The sequence below is a fragment of the Schistocerca cancellata genome, chromosome 3, assembly GCF_023864275.1.
Source record: "Schistocerca cancellata isolate TAMUIC-IGC-003103 chromosome 3, iqSchCanc2.1, whole genome shotgun sequence".
In the NCBI taxonomy this organism is placed as follows: Eukaryota; Metazoa; Arthropoda; class Insecta; order Orthoptera; family Acrididae; genus Schistocerca; species Schistocerca cancellata.
Genome location: NC_064628.1, coordinates 507,087,945 through 507,110,956, shown reverse-complemented (window position 1 = coordinate 507,110,956; position 23,012 = coordinate 507,087,945). Strand labels below are relative to the sequence as shown.

General features: G+C 39.3%; 1 protein-coding gene across 1 annotated transcript; it reads right to left on the bottom strand.

Moving 5' to 3' along the window:
- Positions 1-12,168: 12,168 nt before the first annotated feature.
- LOC126175284 (V-type proton ATPase subunit B) lies at positions 12,169-22,698 on the bottom strand. The gene is made up of 10 exons (XM_049921949.1): positions 22,541-22,698; positions 22,153-22,307; positions 21,712-21,883; positions 15,304-15,443; positions 14,914-15,060; positions 14,609-14,788; positions 14,279-14,429; positions 13,562-13,749; positions 13,346-13,475; positions 12,169-13,025 (listed from the first exon to the last, which is right to left on the bottom strand). The coding sequence occupies exons 1-10, from the start codon at positions 22,629-22,631 to the stop codon at positions 12,877-12,879; spliced, it is 1,503 nt and encodes a 500-aa protein (XP_049777906.1). The 5' UTR covers positions 22,632-22,698; the 3' UTR covers positions 12,169-12,876.
- Between the last annotated feature and the right edge of the window lie 314 nt (positions 22,699-23,012).

Here is a 23,012-nt window from a genome sequence, read left to right as displayed (position 1 = left end):
AAGTTGCAAAAAGAAGGGTGCCAGAACCAACCCGTGTAGCAGTTTCTTTGTTGAGATATATCCATCGAGAGGATTCTGTGTAGAAAACTGATATTTATGCCAATATTTTAATCAATAACACATCAAGAACAGACTGAATCAAACTGAACTTCTAACAACACAGTGAAGATATGGTGCACAGTTAAGAATGCTACTCGCACACACATGTGCACTGGGTCTGGGCACTAGCACCTGACGAACACGAGCAGCAGTCTAGCTCTGGTGAGTGGTGTGGGTAAGGAAGAGGCGGGGGTCAGAGAGAGGGACTGATAGCGAGACAGGTATGGGGAAACATGCTAGTTTTGCTTGAGGGAGTGTACGATAACATGGTGGGGGCAAGACAGGGCTGCTAGGTGTGGATGCAGCAGTGGGGCCTCTATGCAGCGGAGAGGGGAGGGGGGGGGGGGGGGATAGAGATTGAGAAAGGACTATATACATGTGTTGGTCAGAGGGAAGGACTCTGTAGTACTGGAATGGAAGCAGGAAAGGGGATAGGCAGGAGGAGGACAGGGACTAGGGAAAGTCAGAGCTATGGGAACAAAAGGTATGTTGCACGGAGAGTTTCCACCTGTGCAGTTCATAAAATCTGGTTTTGGTGGGAAGCATCCATATAGTACAGATTATGAAACAGTCATTAAAGTCAAGTACATGTGTTGGGTGGCATGTTCAGGAAATGGGTGGTCCACCTTTTGGCTACAGGTCAGCAGTGGCCATTCAGGCAGACAGACAGGCTGTCAGTTGTCATATCCATCTAGAATATAACAGAGTTATTGTTATTACATCCTAGTTTTTCCAATGGTTGATTTTGCTCAATGGAAATACACTCCTGGAAATGGAAAAAAGAACACATTGACACCGGTGTGTCAGACCCACCATACTTGCTCCGGACACTGCGAGAGGGCTGTACAAGCAATGATCACACGCACGGCACAGCGGACACACCAGGAACCGCGGTGTTGGCCATCGAATGGCGCTAGCTGCGCAGCATTTGTGCACCGCCGCCGTCAGTGTCAGCCAGTTTGCCATGGCATACGGAGCTCCATCGCAGTCTTTAACACTGGTAGCATGCCGCGACAGCGTGGACGTGAACCGTATGTGCAGTTGACGGACTTTGAGTGAGGGCGTATAGTGGGCATGCGGGAGGCCGGGTGGACGTACCGCCGAATTGCTCAACACGTGGGGCGTGAGGTCTCCACAGTACATCGATGTTTTCGCCAGTGGTCGGCGGAAGGTGCACGTGCCCGTCGACCTGGGACCGGACCGCAGCGACGCACGGATGCACGCCAAGACCGTAGGATCCTACGCAGTGCCGTAGGGGACCGCACCGCCACTTCCCAGCAAATTAGGGACACTGTTGCTCCTGGGGTATCGGCGAGGACCATTCGCAACCGTCCCCATGAAGCTGGGCTACGGTCCCGCACACCGTTAGACCGTCTTCCGCTCACGCCCCAACATCGTGCAGCTCGCCTCCAGTGGTGTCGCGACAGGCGTGAATGGAGGGACGAATGGAGACGTGTCGTCTTCAGCGATGAGAGTCGCTTCTGCCTTGGTGCCAATGATGGTCGTATGCGTGTTTGGCGCCGTGCATGTGAGCGCCACAATCAGGACTGCATACGACCGAGGCACACAGGGCCAACACCCGGCATCATGGTGTGGGGAGCGATCTCCTACACTGGCCGTACACCACTGGTGATCGTCGAGGGGACACTGAATAGTGCACGGTACATCCAAACCGTCATCGAACCCATCGTTCTACCATTCCTAGACCGGCAAGGGAACTTGCTGTTCCAACAGGACAATGCACGTCCGCATGTATCCCGTGCCACCCAACGTGCTCTAGAAGGTGTAAGTCAACTACCCTGGCCAGCAAGATATCCGGATCTGTCCCCCATTGAGCATGTTTGGGACTGGATGAAGCGTCGTCTCACGCGGTCTGCACGTCCAGCACGAACGATGGTCCAACTGAGGCGCCAGGTGGAAATGGCATGGCAAGCCGTTCCACAGGACTACATCCAGCATCTCTACGATCGTCTCCATGGGAGAATAGCAGCCTGCATTGCTGCGAAAGGTGGATATACACTGTACTAGTGCCGACATTGTGCATGCTCTGTTGCCTGTGTCTATGTGCCTGTGGTTCTGTCAGTGTGATCATGTGATGTATCTGACCCCAGGAATGTGTCAATAAAGTTTCCCCTTCCTGGGACAATGAATTCACGGTGTTCTTATTTCAATTTCCAGGAGTGTATATTTCCAATGACAGATCTGGCTTACAGACACACAATGCCTTGATTAAATTGGGGAATTATGAAGTAACATCAGCGTTCAGTATCTTATCAATACTGGAAATTAACAACAGCTCATATAGCACAAAGATGGAAAAAAGAATTATTCTTTTCAATGGCATCATTCCAGCATTCCTTTCAACCACCTTATGGAAACCAAGAAAAACCCAAATTTGAATGAGGATTTGCACTCTAATTGTCTCAAATGCAAGTGAATTCTTAAGCTCTGTGCCACTTCAGTGTGGTCCAATAGTACAAGTCATGAGATATTTCTTGACAAAAATAGTAATTGCAGTTCTTTCTTTGAAAAAACTGCAATTTATATACAGCTGTTGCGAAAATGGCCACTACAACAAACGTATTAAAAATAGTAACTTCCATGTGCACAGACAACACACAAAAAATCTGGCACCCTGATTAATGGATCAGATGAGAAAAGAAGTAATAATGTTCAAACTGACACCAAGTTTCATTAAACTTTATCACAAAATGATCTTATCAGTGGAGAGCTGGAGGACAGTTATATGAGTAAATTAGCTTGAAGAGTGATGCAAGTCACATGTCGATCTACATCTCCCTATGTTCTTTATTCTTAACTGTCATTAAGTAGAAAATTGCCAGTGTTCTTTGATTAGCTCAATGTTGTTTATGGTCTATTAATGTTGTGTCTAACAAGCTTTTACACTTAAACAGAAGATAAAACTTTTAGACCGGCCATAAAATAGTGGCCAATGTAATGTAGAATTGTACATACAGAGTAGCTCCAGTGTAGGTACTGATTATAGTTCTGGACACATACTAGTGAGAACAGGATACAGGAAAGAGAAAAAGCCACAATCATAATAATGGCAATCAAGAAATATGACATCAACAGATGATAAAACAATGAATGTCATTGATTGTGGATTAAAAGCAACATAAATTTATGCCAGACATTTGTTCAAATGGAAAACACAGTTTCATGAAGTGTGAAATCCATTTTTGGCCTGAAAATGGTCCCTGCATGGAGAGATGGAAATATTCCTGTAACATAACCATCAAGGAGGAGAAGACAACTCTTTTAACTTATAGCATTTGTCTCAATAGGAGTCTGAACATTTGAAGATATTGAATATCCTGTAAAATAAATGCCCACTATGCAATCTATAGATAGATCTAGATCACAGAGAAAAAATTCTGTTTCACCAGAGTTCTAAATGTCTAGCTTACTGCATCATTACTGAGTTGTTGACAGTATTAAAAAGGAAAGGTCATTTGAGAAAACTATAGATTTATGTGACAGAGTTGCTAGTCAGTACCTACCACCAGGAAATAAAATTTTTTGCCGATACACCTAAAATCCATTAAACCAACTTTGCCTTGTTATTAGTTCCTTCCTCAGAGGGTAGGAATAGGTTCAGGACAGCTAAAATGAAAGGGCAGGTCACTCAAGACACCAGAAGATCGCCCTACCTGTTATGAGGAGTTTGGGGAGCATACAAACATGGAGGAGAAACTGTCAGAATACCAGGTCAAACTATGCCTAATGACCCCATTCTTTCCATCCACAGTGAGCTGTAGACGATTTTTAAAAGCTTAGGCCCCTCATAAGAAAACTTAGGTGCTTCCATAGAAGTTCTTCCTCTCCAACCATCCTCCAGTTATTTCCAAAAGTACTCCAAAACACAGAAACTAACATCCTACATAAAAAAACACCAACCACTTCTGGGGATGTCTCAAATCAATTCCAAACCCTCTCCCACCTGAAACCCTCCTCGTCACAAGCAATTTCATATTGCTCTACATAAACATCCCCCACGCACATGGCCTCTCAACCCTGGAATGCTACCTCTGCCAATGGCCACCTGAAAGTCTTAGTATAGCTCTGACAGTTTCTATGAACTCTCAATGGAGCCAAGTGTTTGATCCAGAACATTTAGTTATGAACAAATTAGCAGCACTTACCGTTTAGGAGGCAGTTCAGCTGTGCATAAGTTTTGTTATAATTTGAAACTTACTTAGCTCTTAAATTAAGTACATTATGCTGGTACCTATAACAGTTTGCTGGCATCTCCACTGTAGTTTTAACACAATGGCTGCATGCATAGCAATGGATGTTTCACTGCTACGCCAGACCAGGTGTGGCCAGGGCAGGACATAAGGCCCTGCTGTGATGGGAGGAGACCTTGTGACAGTCCATGTGCTAAACAAACCTACAGAGCCAAAAATCTGATTATGAGCTGCACAAGTTGTGATCAAAAAACAATGGGAATTTTTTAACTGCACTTGCTTTCTACATTTTGAATATTTAGTTTACTGTTGACAGTTGGAAAGGTTACAGCATTTTCGAGTGCTCAGAAAATTTTCACTTTAAAAAAAGATGGATCAAAGAATCTGCAATAAATTTTGCTTGAAAAATGGAGCAAAGTGCAGCACTGCATTCGAAGTACTGTCTGCAGCTTTTGGTGAATCTGAATACGAGAAGAGTTTACAAGTGGTATAAATGTTTCGAAGATGGTTGAGAAGACATTGAAGACAACCATCACCACAGACATCACAGCACAGGTTTGTTTTATTTATTATTTGGCAAGTTCCTACAGGACCAAATTGCTGACGTCACTGGCTCCTAGGCTTACACAATACTTAATTTAACTTAAACTAACTACACACACACCCATGCCCAAGGAGGATTTGAACCTACGACAGGGGGAGCTGCGCAAACTGTGACAAGGTGCCTCAGACTGCGCGGCTACCTCATGCAGCCAGCACAGGGTTTCTTAAACATTTTCCATTGCACCCCCTTCTGAAACTAAAATTATTGTGACCCATTGCCCTATTTTTCTTGTCTACTTCAACGCTTCTGTCTAATTATTTTATATGTCAGTAACCAAGTGCATTAAACATCTTTTTAAACATTATCATACATTACTATTCAAAGGTAGTGAAAGTTAACAGTTACAACTGGTTCATAAATGACTATGGCTGTGTGTAATGTTATTGGAACTGAGCATGTGTGTGTATCTCACTACATATCTTTTTCTTAACAAATTAGTTAATTGTTTAACGTTTAACCATTTCCATCTGTATTGCATTCATTTCGAATGTTTTAATATTTGGAATATCATGACAGACAAATGATGATGGAACAAGTCAACATTTAAATGTCCATTTAGAAATTGCTATATTCAAACTGGTCATCCATAAAGAAAATAAATCTGAGTAAAATTGCCCATGTTTTAAAATTTGGAAATTTTCTGACATTAGCACACTTAGTGTGATGTTTGAGTTTATTTAGAAAGTGGATCCAATCTCTTAGATCCCTGCCAGCTGTAGTGGAGACCAGTGTTTCATCTTGGTAAATGCACTGTGGAAAAATGTTGACACACACAAGTTGATGCAAAGAGTAATAATATGTCTACTGCCCTTCTTGCTAAATTGGGATTTTCATTCCTAGATTACACTCAAAAATCTTCCACACACTTCTATTTAAATTCATTTTGACATGTTCTATCACTTGAAGAGTTCTCCTATTGTACTATTGACAAGTGGTCTGTCATGATGGTATCAAACAGGCTCTGGATCCAGTCATACTCAGATGAATTGGTTGACTAAGGGCTCTGAGATGTTCTGTGACAGTTCTACTCTTTTACCTGTATCCAACTTCTTTCATGATATCACTGAGACAAGAAAACATCTTGCAGTTACCCTCCTCCATCTTGGTTTTCCAACATCCAAGTTTTCTCTTAAACGCAAGCACTTTTTCGGTTAGAAAGATGATATTACTCTGTCAGTCTTGAAGCAATATGTTAAGATCATTCAGTTTCTCAAAACTGTTGCCTAAGTAGCACAATTTTAGAAGCCATTTCTCATCCAGAGATTGAGCCGCAGGTGTAAGATTGCTGGATAGGAAAAGACAAAGTTCATCCTTCAGCTCCACGACACAATGAAGCTCTCTACCACAAGGCAACCAACGTACCTTCATATGCAATTGAAGAGAATCATATGTAGAACCCATCTCCTTGCAGAAAATGGAATACAGCCCACTGCTTAAAAATTGTGGTTTCACAGAATTTACAGCACTGGCTACATCATTCAGTACTTTATTGACTTCCAGTTGTATTACTTTAGAAGCCAGTGCCTATATGTTTATCATCCTATGTGTGAATTTTATAGGAGGAACAGTACACTCTCTTGCCATGAAAACCTTTTTAGTTCCAGTAACTGCCGCCCCATTAGTACATAGAACAACTCAATTTGTCCATGGCAGATTATTATCAACAATTCACATGAAAGAAAATATCTTCGCTTGTAGTCCTCCCATCCAGAGCTTTACAAAATACAATGTTCTCATGAATTTCATTTTCATTAGCTATCATGCAAAAAGAAGTTGGGAAAGATTTCCAATATCAGTACTGCCATCAAACAGCAGGGTGAATCGAATTTTTGGCTACCACAAAGACATGGTAGCAATTGATTTTTCGTATCAGTGGCTGTTACATCGATACGATGAGCCATTATATCATCTGGGAGTGTTATCGACTTCAAACTCTCACGAAGTCACCTTCCCTCCATTATTTTGCACATTTTTATGGCTGCAGGAGGAAGTCATTTCTCACCAATAATATGTGACGATTCCGATTTTGCAGTTAAGTACAATACCTCTATGGAAGCTCTTATGGCTTACTTAGCAACTGATAGCTGTTTTTTTGAGAAATCTGACATTCTCTTTTAGTTGCTGCTCAGGACACTTAAAAAACAGATGAATCAGAAATTCCTTCTCATCCCATCCGGTAAGTCTGCCCTCACCCAAGGTTCTGGGCAGCTTTTCCAAACTCTACCCCTTTTCTTAAACCTCACCAATCATCCTACTCCTCCACCCCTCTTCCTTCCCCTTCAACCCTTCTGCCAGCAGGAGGAGCCACTTCGAAAATTTATTATTTTCATTGATGGATAAGCTCAAATGAATCTCAAGTCCTATCCTCCCCTGTGAAACCTGTCTCCTCTGGAGAAAGTATGGGATCAGTCAAAGGTTGTTCACTTGACTACAAGTGGTGCATCAGTGGTAGCTCTAGACATCCTATACAGGATAAACAGGGACCACAGAAGACTGAGGGTGTCACCTTAACTAAAGGTTCGAGCTTTTGTCTTCCACTGAAATGGAGCCAGTGGGACACACACATGTTGTGAAACCTGTTGGTTTGTCCTGTGTCAAGAGGATGCAGTTATAAAAGGATAGGGTCCATTACTCATTGGCAGTTCAAACATATGATGAATAACGGTGCGATTAAGCAAAATGGCAGCAAGAAACAGGAAGAAACATCAGATGCACTCACTATTGGTAAAAGCACATGACAGCCAGGTATGTTAAAGAGGCTATTCCAGCAGCTACTTGGGGAACAGAGTGCAACCAGATGCAGATTGTAGCGTACATTGAAACAAATGATGCCTGTCATCTGGGATCCAAAGTTATACTTGGATCATTAGAGTGACTAGCAGAGAAGGTTGAGAGAACCCACTCTGCACCTGGAATTTCAGCAAAACTCAGTGGAAGGAGGGAACTAGATATTTTGGAGGTTCTGTGACAAGCAAGGCCGCAACTTCCTAAAGTAGTTAGTGGTGGGTGTGTGAAGACATCCTGTGTATTACTACATGCCTTCTCTGAAAACTACTTAGAACAGTTAGTTTGGATGTCCACTCATGGTGGAAATATGTTGGATCTAATGGAACAAGTAGATCTGACCTCTTTGAGGATGTCTACATCAAAACTGGTATCAGTGACCATGGACACAGTTGTGGCAACAATGGTTAACAAAGTACAAATGATGCCCAAAACAAGTAGAAAAATATGTATGTTCAGTAAACTAGGTTAGAAGCAATAGTGTCAAATCTTAATGAGCAACTCAAAAATTTTATCACAGGACAGGAGTCTTTAGAGGAACTACTGATCAAATTTAAAAAAAAACAGCAGAACAGAAGAGACCCTCCACGGCATACAGTACTGAAAAGAAACTTCTAAAGAAAAGAGATATCTGCATAATAGTGTATAACAAAGCATAAGGCTGTTCATAGATGCTAAATGAAATGCATTTGGGTGCAACGAGAACAATCAATGTGTGATGTCTTCAGTGACTACAATAGCAGAACAATGCCAAATGATATTTCACAAAACCCAAGGAAATTCTGGTCATTCATAAAGGCTGTTAGGGACACCAATGTTAGCATACAATAACTTGCAGATGAGCTAGGAATTGAAACTTTAGACAGCAAAGCAAAAGCAGGGATGCTTAATTACATTTTCAAATGTTCCTTTACAAAACCTAGGAGAATTGTTCCACTTTAATCCTCACACCACTGAAAACATGAGTGAAATGAGTGTTAGTGTCAGTGGTAAACCGAGATCATTAAAATTGAACATAGCTCCTGTGAGCTATGGAACCCCTATCAGATCCTACACTGAATTTATGGCTGAGTTAGCCCCCCTTAACTAACATGTATTGTAGACCACTCCAACAAAAGCTGATGCCAATAGATGGAAGAAAGCAAGTCACACTGATTGACAAGAAGGGTAGTAGAAGTGATCCACAAAACTACCATCCTATGTTCTTGACTTCAGTTTGTTGCAGAACCTTAGAATGTATCTTGAGCTCAAACAATGCAATATCTCTAACATAATGATCTGCTTCATAGTAACCACCACATATTCTGAAAACACTTATCATGTGAAACCCAATTCGCACTTTTCTCAGATAACACGCCGTGGATCAAGGCAGTCTCTTAGATGTAGTATTTCTTGATTTCTGAAGACAGTTTGGCTGAGAACCACATCTACACTTATCAGGAGCATGCGCAAAATTTGACTGGATTGAAGATGCTGTAATTTATCTTGGATGGAGAGTAATCCACAGATATAGAACTAATGACAGGAGTGCTTGCAGTGGAGTGTGTTGAGACACTTGCCGTCCATGTTGTACATTAATGACCTTGCAGACATTAGTAATAGTAACTTTTGCACATGAAGCAATTATCTATAATGAAGTAGTCTTAAAGAATCTGCATAAATATTCAGCTAGATCTTGGTAAGACTTCAAAGTTGCTTTGAATGTTCAAAAGTGTTAAATTCAGCACTTCACAAAATGGAAGAATGCAGTGTCCTTTGACTATAATATCAATAAGCCACAGTTGGAAATGGTAAACTCTTAAAACTACCCCAGTATAACACTAACAGGGGCATGAAATTGTACAATCAAATAGCCAGTTGTTGGTAAGGCAGGTGGTAGACTTCAGATTACTGGGGACATTCAATCAAGAGAGCTTACAATCACTTGTTCAACTCATCCTAGAATGATGCTCAAGTGTGCGGGACTTGTAGCAAATACAACTAACAAGGGGTTGGTTGGTTGATTTGAAGGGGAGGGGGGGGGGGGCAAACAGCAAGGCCATAGGCCATCAGTCCCATTGGATTAGGGAAGGAAGTCTGCCGTGTCCTTTCAAAGGAACCATCCCGGCATTTACCTGAAACAATTTAGGCAAATTACAGAAAACCTAAATCAAGATGGCTGGACACGGGTTTGAACCTTCATCCTCCTGAATACGAGTACAGTACACCACCTCGCCTGGTATTAACATGGGATATTGAAGGTATGCAGAGAAAGGGAGCATAAATGTTCAGAGGTTGGTTTGACCCACGGGATAGTCACAGAGATGCTGAAGACACTGAACTGGCAAACTATCAAAGAGACATGAATTAACCTGAGAAAGCCTACTTACAAAGTTTCAAGCGCTGGCTTTAAATGACTAGGAATACAGTACAACCACTTACATGTCACTCCTGCAGGGATCTTGACAAGATTAATTATAGCATGCTCAGAGCCATTTAAATAATGTTTCCTCTTGCTCTCCAAATGTGTATGGAAACAGGAAAACCAATAACTCTTACAGTGTGATGTACCCTCTGCCATGCACTACACAGGGATTTGCAGATTATAAATGTAGAATCAGACTGTCGACCGGCAATGCACTTGAAAAGATCAAAAGAAATAACCAGTTCCCTAATGCCAGAATTCTGGAGGCCAACCTCACATCCCTAATATGGAAGTTGATGAGAGGGAGATGAGTTTTGCATTTACAAATACCTATCCTGGTAACACGAAGCATCAGCAATACAGAAGAGTTACATATATATTTGAAACAAATATCCATCATGCAAACTCGGCTTGAGGAATGGAATGAGACTCAGACTTGTGTCACAGCTATCAAACATTAGCAAGCTTCAAAGCAAATCATTTGGAACAAGGTCCCATCTAGAATTCAAATTGCAAGTGTGGTGTTACTTCTGTGATGTCACGTGTTACCCAATGTCTGCCGAACAAATGAATAATTGCAGTAGTTTAAACCTTTTATTAGTTTAGTCGAAAGCTGTTCGTAAGTTTTGTTATTTTTTGTGCATGCGCATCTTCAAGGTGGGACGGCAACTGTAGTATTGCCAGAGTTAACACTGGTGGGAGTTGGGATTTTCTGTGTTTAGAATACTGGCTTGGAGAAGTGGGTCATGTTGCTCAGAAAAGAGCATTCTGTGATAGTGGCACTGATACTACCGGAAAATGTAAGACAAGGATTTATCTGTCAAGTAGGTGGGATTCTGTTGTTTCTCAAGCTCTCAACTGGAAATTTAGAATGAGAGCGAATAATTATGTTATTTGTGATAAAATGTTAACTTGTAAGGTTATTGTAACTGACTGCAAGAATGAATGTCACATTACCTGGAGAAGTACCACACTTAAAACTGGATACTGTGCTGGATCCGAGACTTCCAGCTTTTATTGTTAAACCTTAATTGTAAGCCAGAGCTTCATCCATGGTCAAGCACAAAGGTGAACTTATATCATAATATGAAATGACCATTCAAGAGAAAAAGCAAAGCTTCTACAAAAACTATGTATTAACATGAGAAACATACAATGTGAGGAACATATCTGTAGAGAGGATTCCACCTTACTTCACTGCTGCAAAGGGTACATGTACTCAGTGACTATTGGGCTACAATGTATTTAGCATCACAGCAGTTCAATCCAAGTCAAGAATTTTCAGACATATACACTGAACCTTGGAAATAGTGCACTGTATCCTGGGCAGAAGTCACTCTGAAGTATGTGTAATGGCAAATTCCCTAAGCAGTTCACTACCAGAAACCTAAAATCACAATTCTATTGCCACTGATGAGAAAGTACAGTAAAAAGAATTTAATCCTATGCATAGGTGTGACAGAAGTCTACTCATTTTTTGGTGTCATCAATGTAGAATAATTCCATTTAACAGCAGAAGAAACTAACATTCAAATACCGACAAAAGTTAACATATTAAATCGATACAAATCTGAAGACTAAAGGTAAAATATCAATAATTGGGATCAGGCACATATGATGTGTAACTGAGCTGTACGATGGAACAAAGTGAAGTTGCGACATTTAGCTCTTGCTAAAGACGAATAAAGCGGGCAAGCTAACTTTCATGAATGTACAAGACTTGCCTATTTGAAATAAAAACTGCAACTCAGTTGTGGATACACAAGCAAAGAGGTCTGAATTGATAAGACAGAACAAGCCTCTCGAGATATTTTGCTAATGAACTGATCAATCACTGTTCAAATGGGTGATGAAATCCCACATAACCATGACAAGTTGATGAGCTGTCTGCTACTGGAATTATTTTGCCTTAAAAATTGCATATTTGAAGAGAATCCAAACAACCTAATGCCTGAATGAGTAGACTGCAGGTATTTCCCATTAATTTAAGCTTTTAACACACTATTTTCAAAATCAATATTCATTTGCACACCCATTTTTACTCCGACATTAAATTAAAGCACAAATCATGTTTACCTTATTTATTGACATCACAATATGTACAAATAAAATATTTTTATTAATCAAATTCTGAACAGGGCAAACCATCCACCCACAGTGAACACAAAAAAATACTGTGTAGGTATAATCATTTCTTTCATTGTACAATGTTCCCTTGTCTGTAGATTTTGGGCATATAAATACAATCACTCTAAAAAACTCAGTATCTTTGACCATTTTTACAACACATAAATACTGATGTTTATTACATATTAACATTTATATACATTTGTTCAGTAAGCCACATGTAAATGCAATGGAATGCTTAACACGAAGATTTATGATGGAGATCAAACAAGGCAATGGAAACTCATCCATCAAACTATGATGGCAGGTACTAACATCCCAAGGATCTGAAGGAGTATAGTATTGTCTTAATTTTTCAGCACGAGTAATTAATAGCTATCAACAACAATGCAATAAAATATCACATTTTTCCAAATGCACACAACAATGCTGAGACTTACTACATTTGTAAGGAAAAATGTAATTGGCATTTCTATTCTTGACATATCATTGTACAGAATGATCTTTACTCCTGGCCACTTACAAATGAAATTAGTGGACCAAAGTTCCGTCTTACAGCAAAGTTCAATGTTCCCTACTCCCTCTACACAACCACCCTAAGATATTTTAAAACAGTGATGACAAGATGAATTCCAGACACCTTATATCTATTTAGTTTGTGGGTGTCGTGAATCACGTGGATAGAATTCTGCAAGTATTGCTGCTGGGATCCTCTTCAACATCTCCTTCGGGAAAATTCGTAGCAGTTGCCAACCAATATCCAATGACTCAAATACAGTGCGATTTTCATAGTTACCTGTAAATAAACAGTTGTTACAAATGCTGTTCAGGACTAACAAATGTTTTACATAATTTCAAATTGAATGGGGGTAAATGATCGCCAATGCCATAATTATGGTTCACAGGCCAGTTTGTGGTAAACATTAATTTATTTTCATTATAAATTGTAGACACTGAAACCTACTGTTTCCTATATCATGAGTTCTGGAAGTGCAAATCAAACCATATTTCATTTGGCTCTCTGACACAAACTGAACAGGCACTTTTAAGATGTCTATTCACAAACCAAAACCAATAACTTTCATCCTTGTTAAACTAGCACTTTTTGAGTCTTACCTTGAGATATGAAATTTTTCTCAAATTTTGTGAGGAATTCAAGATACAGAAGGTCATCAGGGGTAAGAGCTTCCTCACCAACAACAGCCTTCATTGCTTGCACATCTTTCCCAATTGCATAACAGGCATACTGCAAGAGACAATAAATGTAATTCTTTTTTTTTTCCACATAGATTACAGCAACCAGATAATTAAGACATTTAGTTGCTAACTGACCAGTTGGTTCGATACATCAGCATGGTCCTTGCGAGTCATGTTTTCGCCAATAGCTGACTTCATGAGACGACTGAGTGACGGCAACACATTGACTGGAGGATATATTTGTCTGTTGTGCAACTGACGATCTACGTAAATTTGACCTTCTGTGATGTATCCTGTCAGATCTGGGATAGGATGTGTAATATCTGTAACAAACGAAAGTTGCTTACCAGTTTTGCTAAAACAAGTGTACAAAAATGTGTGATTTCTGAACTTTGTCAAAAGAGCAACTCTAAAATGACAAACAGTTACTAATTAATATTACAATTCTGCTTTTATTTAAGTTTGTTACTAAAGCTAGTAACTTATCTAGTTTCTATTTGAATTCTAGTCTTTTTTTTAACAGTGATTTAAGACATGAACTTGTTTTAAGGAAAAGGGAGAGTCAGCTGTATCCACTAGGAGCACTGAAACAAATGCTCTTTGAAATATCGCCTGTAACACAGCAGCAACCAACAAGACAATTTTGGTTAAATAGGATGAACTTAAAATTTTGTCAAATCATACCTATATAAATCAGAAAGCAAATACAAAGCTCTCGGGGACAAATCTAAAATAAATTCAGTGTATTCAGACACTAGAATCAACCATGTTCGCTTTTTCAGATTTAATATCTTTAAAAATTCAAATCTAACTCCGCAATTGTTTTTTCTGTATAAATTGTATCATCCATACCATCATTAGGCATAGTTAGAATGGGTATCTGTGTAATGGAACCACTTCGACCTTCCACTCTCCCAGCTCTTTCGTATATGGTGGCAAGATCAGTGTACATGTAACCAGGGAAACCTCTTCGCCCCGGTACTTCCTCCCTAGCAGCTGAAACCTGCAGAAAGGAAAGGAATTTTGTTAAATAAATCTCATAAGACAATTAAGTAAATAAGTCATACGCGGAAAATTACATGTTTTGTGTAGTTCAATGTTTGTGAAAAATGTGTAAACTTTAGATATACAATGTCAAGTATTTATTATCAAACATTGTAAAATTGGCATCAACCATCTCACCTCTCGCAAAGCCTCAGCATATGAACTCATATCAGTGAGAATAACCAATACGTGTTTCTCACATTGATATGCTAGAAATTCAGCAGCTGTCAATGCAAGCCGGGGTGTGATGATACGTTCAATTGTTGGATCATTGGCCAAGTTCAAGAACAGACACACATTTTCCATAGAACCATTTTCCTGAAATATTTATTAATTTAGAGACCAGTAATATAATTTGTTAAGTCAGAATATAAAGTGAAAATAATCACATGGAATGCTATTCAATACATTACACTTGCATAAAATTTACACATATACTGTACCTCGAAGTCTTGTTTGAAGAAACGAGCTGTCTCCATGTTAACACCCATAGCTGCAAATACAATAGCAAAGTTGTCCTCGTGATCGTCCAGGACTGACTTCCCTGGGAGCTTAACAAGCCCAGCTTGACGACAGATCTGAGCAGCAATCTGCAGAGACGATAACAAGCATTATATATATAATCTGGTGCATTATATTAACATACACACAAACCCTACTTTGAACAACATAATAGTTTTAATCCAATGAAAGTTGATAAGTGAACATACCTCTCTCTCTCTCTTGCATGCGTGCGCCCACACACACACACACACACACACACACACACACACACACACACACAAAATTAATAAATAAGCAGACAGTGTTACAAGATTCCTATTCCTACATACTTCATTGTGTGGCAGGCCAGCAGCAGAGAAGATTGGGATCTTTTGCCCACGGGCAATGGAATTCATCACATCAATGGCAGATATTCCTGTCTGGATCATTTCTTCAGGGTATATACGGGACCATGGATTAATAGGCTGACCTGAAACGTAGAGGGGGAAAAAAATTTCAAGCTCTGCAGTATGCTGAATATCTAAGCTATTAGATACAATCACTTCATCACTCAAACAAGTCTACTGCTGCACCACCTCACAGATTCAGTCGACAGTACAAAATTCTATTTAAGCACTATATAAACTGTGGCAGTATGGGGGACAACAGAATCAGCCAAAACAGAAAATACATAAGCTTACCTATCACATTTCCTAAACTTAAAATCTGGTTGCATAATGAACTGAATACAGCATACTGAATATGTATGTACGTGTGTGTGTGTGTGGGGGGGGGGGGGGGGGGGGGAGGATGATAAGCATGTTGCCCAAAGTCTCAGTTCTGTAATGTATTAGGAAGACTTAATTTGGTTTATGTCACTGCCTTACAAACTTTTTCCTTCTGGTGTATGTTTCTATTCATACTGAAATGGAATAATTCAGTGTTACATGTAAATGGAATTACCATTAACACATCAATTCTGGGAACAGGAGAAGATCGGTTTTAATGGAAATTGCCTAAAAACTTAATAGTTGACTGTGTCTTTACACCTGCATGTACAAAAAATTTCAGCGTTGAATGTCATTTGAAGGAAGACCCTTCAAAGATCTAACAAAATATCAAAGTGCTTTACGTTTACAGAACATCTAAAGGATAACTGCATGTGCAGTATTCCACACTTTCTTGTGCCCAGCTTCCTACAGTTTTATCTGCAGATGTTAGAAGCTTCAGACAAATTTTATATCTGTGAAAACCACAAAAGTATTCAGTGACATTGTGCTTATGCCCAATACCAAAACTTATCTTTCTGGTTTCTTTCATTCTTCTAACTAAAATTTTAAGGGATATATCCATTCATTATTAGCAGAGGCCAATTTATTACACCTTCCTTAAGTGAAAAGTATTTGATTTTCCTGAGCACTAAGCTCTACAGCTAAATCAGTAGATTTTTCAAGACTTCAGACATGCAGTATTCCATATAAGCATCCATTTTAAGTGATCAAAACAATTCCATTTAAGCTAATTACTGAGTTCCTTAACAGACAAAACTGAGCCTATTGCATTGTTTAACCCACCATAAAATAGCACTATCTATTAAATGGAGCAGGAAGGATGAAAATATAGCATTTCTATATTTTTAGTTTAATAACAATTCAGAAAGTATTATCCAATTTTATATTAACATATTAAAAATAAGACACTGTAACTAAGTTGCGTGTTAAAAGAGTGCACTGAAAAGTAATGCCACCTAATTGATATGAGCACTCCAAGCACATTCCACATGCATATTATTCATGTCTATGTATCTGCAGCCCTCTGCAGCTAGAGGGCTTCAAATTGCAGTGTGTAACACAATGGTGTTTAAAGTAATTGTGTCAGTGTGTGAGAAACAATGTGCTGTAATATGGTTTGGAATTTGAGGAATTTGTTCACTTATGGAGCATCCTCTCATTCTGCTTGACAGTAAACAACTATATATGAGCACTGAGGCACCTGAAAATCTGACACCTTGGGCTCACTGTCACTGACCACCCTCCAAGTTCCAAATTGGCTCCACTCAAAGTTCATCGCCCCAAAACCTAAAAAAATACTTTTGAGGACTTCACTCTGACGCCAATAAATTGGTGCAAGCTGAGGAAGTTCTGGCTCCATCAAGACTGACACACTACAGTGATGGAATCAACAAACTGGCCTCTCTTTAGGAGAAATGTGTTCATTGCCAGGGCGACTATGCTGAAAATTAAAGATTTAGAAATGAAGAATAAAGAGGCTGAATTTTAATAACATGTTTTACTTAAAAAGCTTTAGGAGTTTACACTCAAGATATTCCGAGGCATTTCTTTTCAGCATGCCCTCATACATATAAACGAAACCCAATTATAAGTAATTAAGTCTTTTAAAACTTCCCGGGGAAGCAGCTTAAAACTGATGAATGTGTTCAAACTTTATATATAAAGCGGAAGACAGAAGCACTTAATACCTGATACAAACAAAAAATACTCTAAATAGTTACATTTAATTCCTACAGTTTTTCAGTACACATAGGCTCTATTGACATTTATCAACTGGATAAAACATACTGAAATTCTTTTAGTCTTCATGAAACCTAAATCTACTGACTTCAATGTGTCTTTCAGTGGCTAAAGTAAATTGTCCGTACCACTCTTCCTGAGAAAGTGTGTACCTACAAAATGTCTATCAACTTCATTGAGCTTTTAAAATTCATTCCAGCACATGTAACACACTTAAGTAATATTGTTTCTTGGGTGGAACTTAACCCTAACCGTCTGTGTACCAAATCAAAAAGTTTACATTTTAAACACATTAACGTTAACTACAACAACATTTGGAACAGAAGTTAGTGGTGGCTCCTAAACACACTATTGCAAATTGCTGATTTGTGGACTTATAATTACTTTAAGGTTTTTGATTCGATCATCTTTTACCTATATCAATTTTCACAACTAGTATGATACACCCTGTGTGAAAAACTTCTCACTTTGGCAAGCCTTGTACTCTGCACTCGACACCATAAGCAGCTTGTATCAGTTGGGCTTTAAACCAGCCTTGGGTCTAGTGGTTGCATGACAAAGTGTGCTGGACACAGCTTAAATCCTTAACTTCCCTCTTCTCTTTAATTAGCACTCAAGGAAAAGTCCACATACTATTCATCATGTGAAATAAAGTAAAAAGAATGACATGGATCTCACAATGCAAAACTTTCCAACATGTGTTTAAGGATCTCAAATATTAATTAAGCCTCAAACTAAAATAAACAATAACATTTTATCAACCCATTTAATTTGGAAAATAATAAAAAGTATCAATGAGAAGGTGTTGGTTTCAGCCTGAAGATTTGATGCAGCTCTTCAAGATGTTTTTGCATCTATCTACGAAACTATTGCCGCAGCTAAAGAAAAATACCCAATATTAGTCATCAGTTTTGTCCAATGATGGAGAAAACATGGAACATTGTGAACATGGTAACTTTAAGGTGATAAGAGTAGCAATTTTCTTCAAAAAATGCTAAGCTTCAGTTCAGCGTGTCACCACAACCAGGTCTTTTGCTTCCACATCCATTGGCTTTGCCAACTAACCAAAGTAAGAAAATCTGCACCAGGAGGTGACACCAAACATCCATTTACATGTCAGTGGTCAAAGTCAACAATATCTAATATTCCTTCTAGCCCACTACCCCTACATACATTAGAACATGCTTAATGTACAAGCCTGATCACTCCTTACATTTTCCTACATTGCTGAAGTGAATTCCTTCACGCCGCACTGCATCTTATCAATTGACTGTTTTACTGATGATGTGCTGCAAATCCCTGTTTCCCAAGAGCCAATGCTATATCTTTTTGTTGGTTAATCGAGACACCCATCTAATCTTCAGCACTTGTCTGTAACAACCTACTTCAAGATCATGTTACTTTCAACTTGCCAGTACTGTTCATTATTCATGTATCTTCTGCTGCAGGCTACACTACATACAAATACTTTCAAAAATAATTGCTAGTGTTTGTATTCATGTTTGATGTTAAAAGAATACTAGATAGAAATTATTTGGAGTACTTTAGTGAATCCAGTTAACATGTTCCTAAGTAGAGACAATCACTTCATCTCCCAAACAAGTCTACTGCTGCACCATCCCACAGACTACTAATGGTCAGAATTCAGTGTGCTAAGTTACTACAGATGGAGCACAACTTTAAAAGTATGATTAAGGAAATCAAACAGAACACCAGTAAAGCACATATTTCAAGTGACATTAAGAAATCACGGAAACTATACTTAACAGGCGAACACAGATTACACCTGTATTTCTTTCAATTAAAATTACTTACTTATTCACTGGTCATACCAGATTCGAGAGTCCATTACCGCAGCAATGTATTTTCGCCATCTGTCCCTGTCTTTCCTTCCATTCCCCTTCAATACCTAGGCTCCTCAAATCGGCCTCCACATTGTCCCCCCATCTACGCCTCTGTCTCCCCCACAGGACATTTTCCCTCTAGGTGCCCTACCAGTACTCTGCACAATGCCCTGCCCTCATCCATTCAAACTACGTGACCTGCCCATCGCAGCCTACGTGATTTAATAATACTGATTATGTCAGGGCTTTAATAGAGTTCGTGAACCTCTTTGTTATGCAGTTTTTGCCACTCTCCGCTAACGTCATCCCTTTTTGCTCACACCCATACAACATAATTGGTAGAATAATAGCTTTGTATATTCCAATCTTTAAATTCCTAGACAATATCAGCAATGAAAGTAATCTATTCAGTGAGAATAAGCACGCATTGCCCGCCCATAATCTCTTCTTCAGTTCGGATTCAATCTCATTTCTCGAAGTCATGTCCACACCTAGATACTAAATGTGTTCACTTTTTCAAACTGCATGTCTCCAACTCTTAACATTTCCTGATCTACTGCTGTTGGCATTCTAGTAGTAACCAGGTATTTAGTTTTGTCTTCACTTATCCTTAGACGTACATCTTCACCAGCCTTGATTAACACATTCGCATTTGCTGTTACAGATTCCTTCCTATCGCTAATGATGTTTAGCTCATCTGCACACCCAAATACCTTAATATTTCCATTTAACTCCACACCCTCTGAATTATCTGCTGCCATTCGTACAATATATTCTAGGACTAAATTAAAAAGTAGCGGAGACAGGGCATCTCCCTGCTTAAGTCCGTTCTTTATTACAAATTCTTCTGACTCCAATTTCAGTTACATTTACAATGTGTTATATAGGGAGCTGAAGTTTCTGGGTATATTTGTGTAATATGTATCTGTACAAGTGAAAACCCACATCACTTAATGTTAACCTACACTAAACACAAAAGTTGGTTTCAACATCACATTCCCAATATAGTGTGAATATAAATATCAGGCTTCGCTACTGGTCAATTTGTTACCAGAGTCAGATTTTCTGCTGTCACATTCGTTGGCTTTGCCAACTCACAACAAAACTGTCAGCTTCCAACCTAACCTAGACCTCAGGCTGCGCAACAGATCCGTCACGCACGTTTGCTGAACATCACAGTAATTTACCATGCTTGAGCCTTGGGCCTAATTGTTATTTCTTAGTGTTCCATGCCTTATCGGATAGCTTTGTTGTCCATCTGTCTGTCCTACTTAAGAACCCTTTCTATCAGCAATGGGTAGACATATCACACTCAAATTTATGTTGCATAAGGGCTACGGTCCCTTGTCGACGTAAAAGTTTTTAAGTCAATGTGATATGCAAGATACGGCCATTTATGCCACACATACTGATACTCAAACCCACTCATAGAAACCTATAGCGTACCTCCCACTGACCTAGAATAACGAAATTTTGAGAAGCAAAGTTTCACAGTATATGTTAAAAAAAAATCATAAACTTGTTAAATTGTAATTATATCACTTATCTCTTGTCACTTGAACATACACTGCATTCATCATCCATCAAAAGCATAACAGATGAACATTACTGCATACTAACATACAATGTAGTAAGTGAAAAAGTTTTAATAAATAATCTCTCTTTACATATATAAACTGAACTCTTCTGCTCACTTCTTTTAATGTGTTGGCATAGGCTGATTAACTACTGAAGAGATTTTAATACAGTCTTGGAATTCCCATGACCCGTAACACTACTTCTTCTTGTGCCTTTGTCCAATATTTATGCAGGGACAGTTGGCATGGTTATGGTCGGATTTGGCATAGTTAATTTAAGGGATGGCCAGATGCCCTTCCTGTCGCCACCCTGCTACGCGAATGATGTCCGACTGGGAATTGAACCCAGGACCCCATAATCCAGAGGCAGCAATGCTAGCCACTAGACCACGAGCTGCAGATAACTTGCCTGTACCAATATCAAAACAGGTAAAAATCATCAAGATTCTCTATTCCAAGGATGGGTGAACTACATATATCCATAATTAAGTCTGTACCGAGCCCTCAGCCTGTGTGTCTTACCTGCACTTGACCAATTGTTTTTTCCAGATTCAAGCTGTTGGCAGAGAAAGCATATGATCAACTGGCGCTGAACTCCAAGTCTGACATTTATAATTATACTTACCCACTTGGCCTCACACTATTATTGTACATAAAGCTATAATAATTTTATATTCAAAATGTTTCACAAAATTCAGGCAAGATTATACTGTCACACATCATCCATTCCATCTTTTTTAAGGCAAATCGCCTATCAAGTATTCAGATAATGAGTACCAGTATACAAAATATTAAACAAGTGTTACCCTGAATATCAAGGTAATCCTCAGCCAGAATAGGTGGTCCTTTATCAATGGGTTTCCCACTCCCATTGAATACTCTTCCCAACATATCTTCCGATACTGGTGTGCGCAGAATATCTCCTGTGAATTCACATAGTGTATTTTTGGCATCTATACCTGATGTGCCTTCAAAGACCTATAAAAGAAGAACAATGTTTAAAGAAATACACAAAAATTTCAGTAACATTCAGTGTACCATATACCTACACTTCGTCTATTGCAAGACTGCCCTATGTTGTTTCAACTGCCCCCCCCCCCCCCCACCATTGCTAAACGACAGCTTTTTTTTTCCTTTTTAAAATAAATTATGCTGTTAACATTATATTTACGGAATTCTACCGAATAAGGCAGAATATCTGAAAAGTCTTGTAAAAGTTCATGAAAAACTTTACTTATCTAACGTACCTGCACAACAGCTTTAGATCCACTGACTTCCAAAACCTGCCCTGACCTGATGGTTCCATCTGCTAGTTTCAACTGCACTATTTCAGCAAACTTCGGAAACTTCACTTCATCAAGTATAACCAGTGGTCCATTGACACCAGATACAGTTTTATAAGCTGGAAAGATTTACAGGGCACTTGAAACACGAGAACTTGTAAAATACATAAATTGATGCAAGTAATCCTAATGACAGAATAAAACCTTAAACACGAAATAGTGAGCGGAACATCAGTCACCTGACCTCTTTCGGAGCTGCACATCGACCCGCCCACAAACTACGATCCTCCAAAACTTCCAATAAAGCATGATATTTAACTAAATTAACGTTACGAACGTTTTCGATACTTACTGAGGCGAGGCTGGGATATAAAATCTCTTGAAACTGCCAAAACATGTTCTTTATTCGCCTGATTAGGACTTATAACTTTGTTGTACGACATGATTCCCGTCTGCTTTCCCTGACCCTTCACGTGCCGTCACGTGATGAGTGTTGTATATATAATCTCTGGGTTGATGTAACCAGCGAGTATTATATTATGTAAAGTAATTGGAACTGCGAGCAGACTAATCAGCAGCAGCTGAAGAGACTCGTTGTGACTACTTACATGAAGACTGAACAAGGCAGCGATCTGTCTGCTCAGATAAAATCTGTGTAGACTAATCGTAGCGTGTGGACTGGAAATCGCCGCAGTCTGGCGCGTGAAACGTGTTTGAGTCAGCTGTTTGTTTCTTCACCGACCTAGTGTTTCTGCGTTGTGTGTTCACATTGAATTCTAAAATGGCTCTGTGCTCTAAGATTAGGCCTAGTTGATTAATGTATT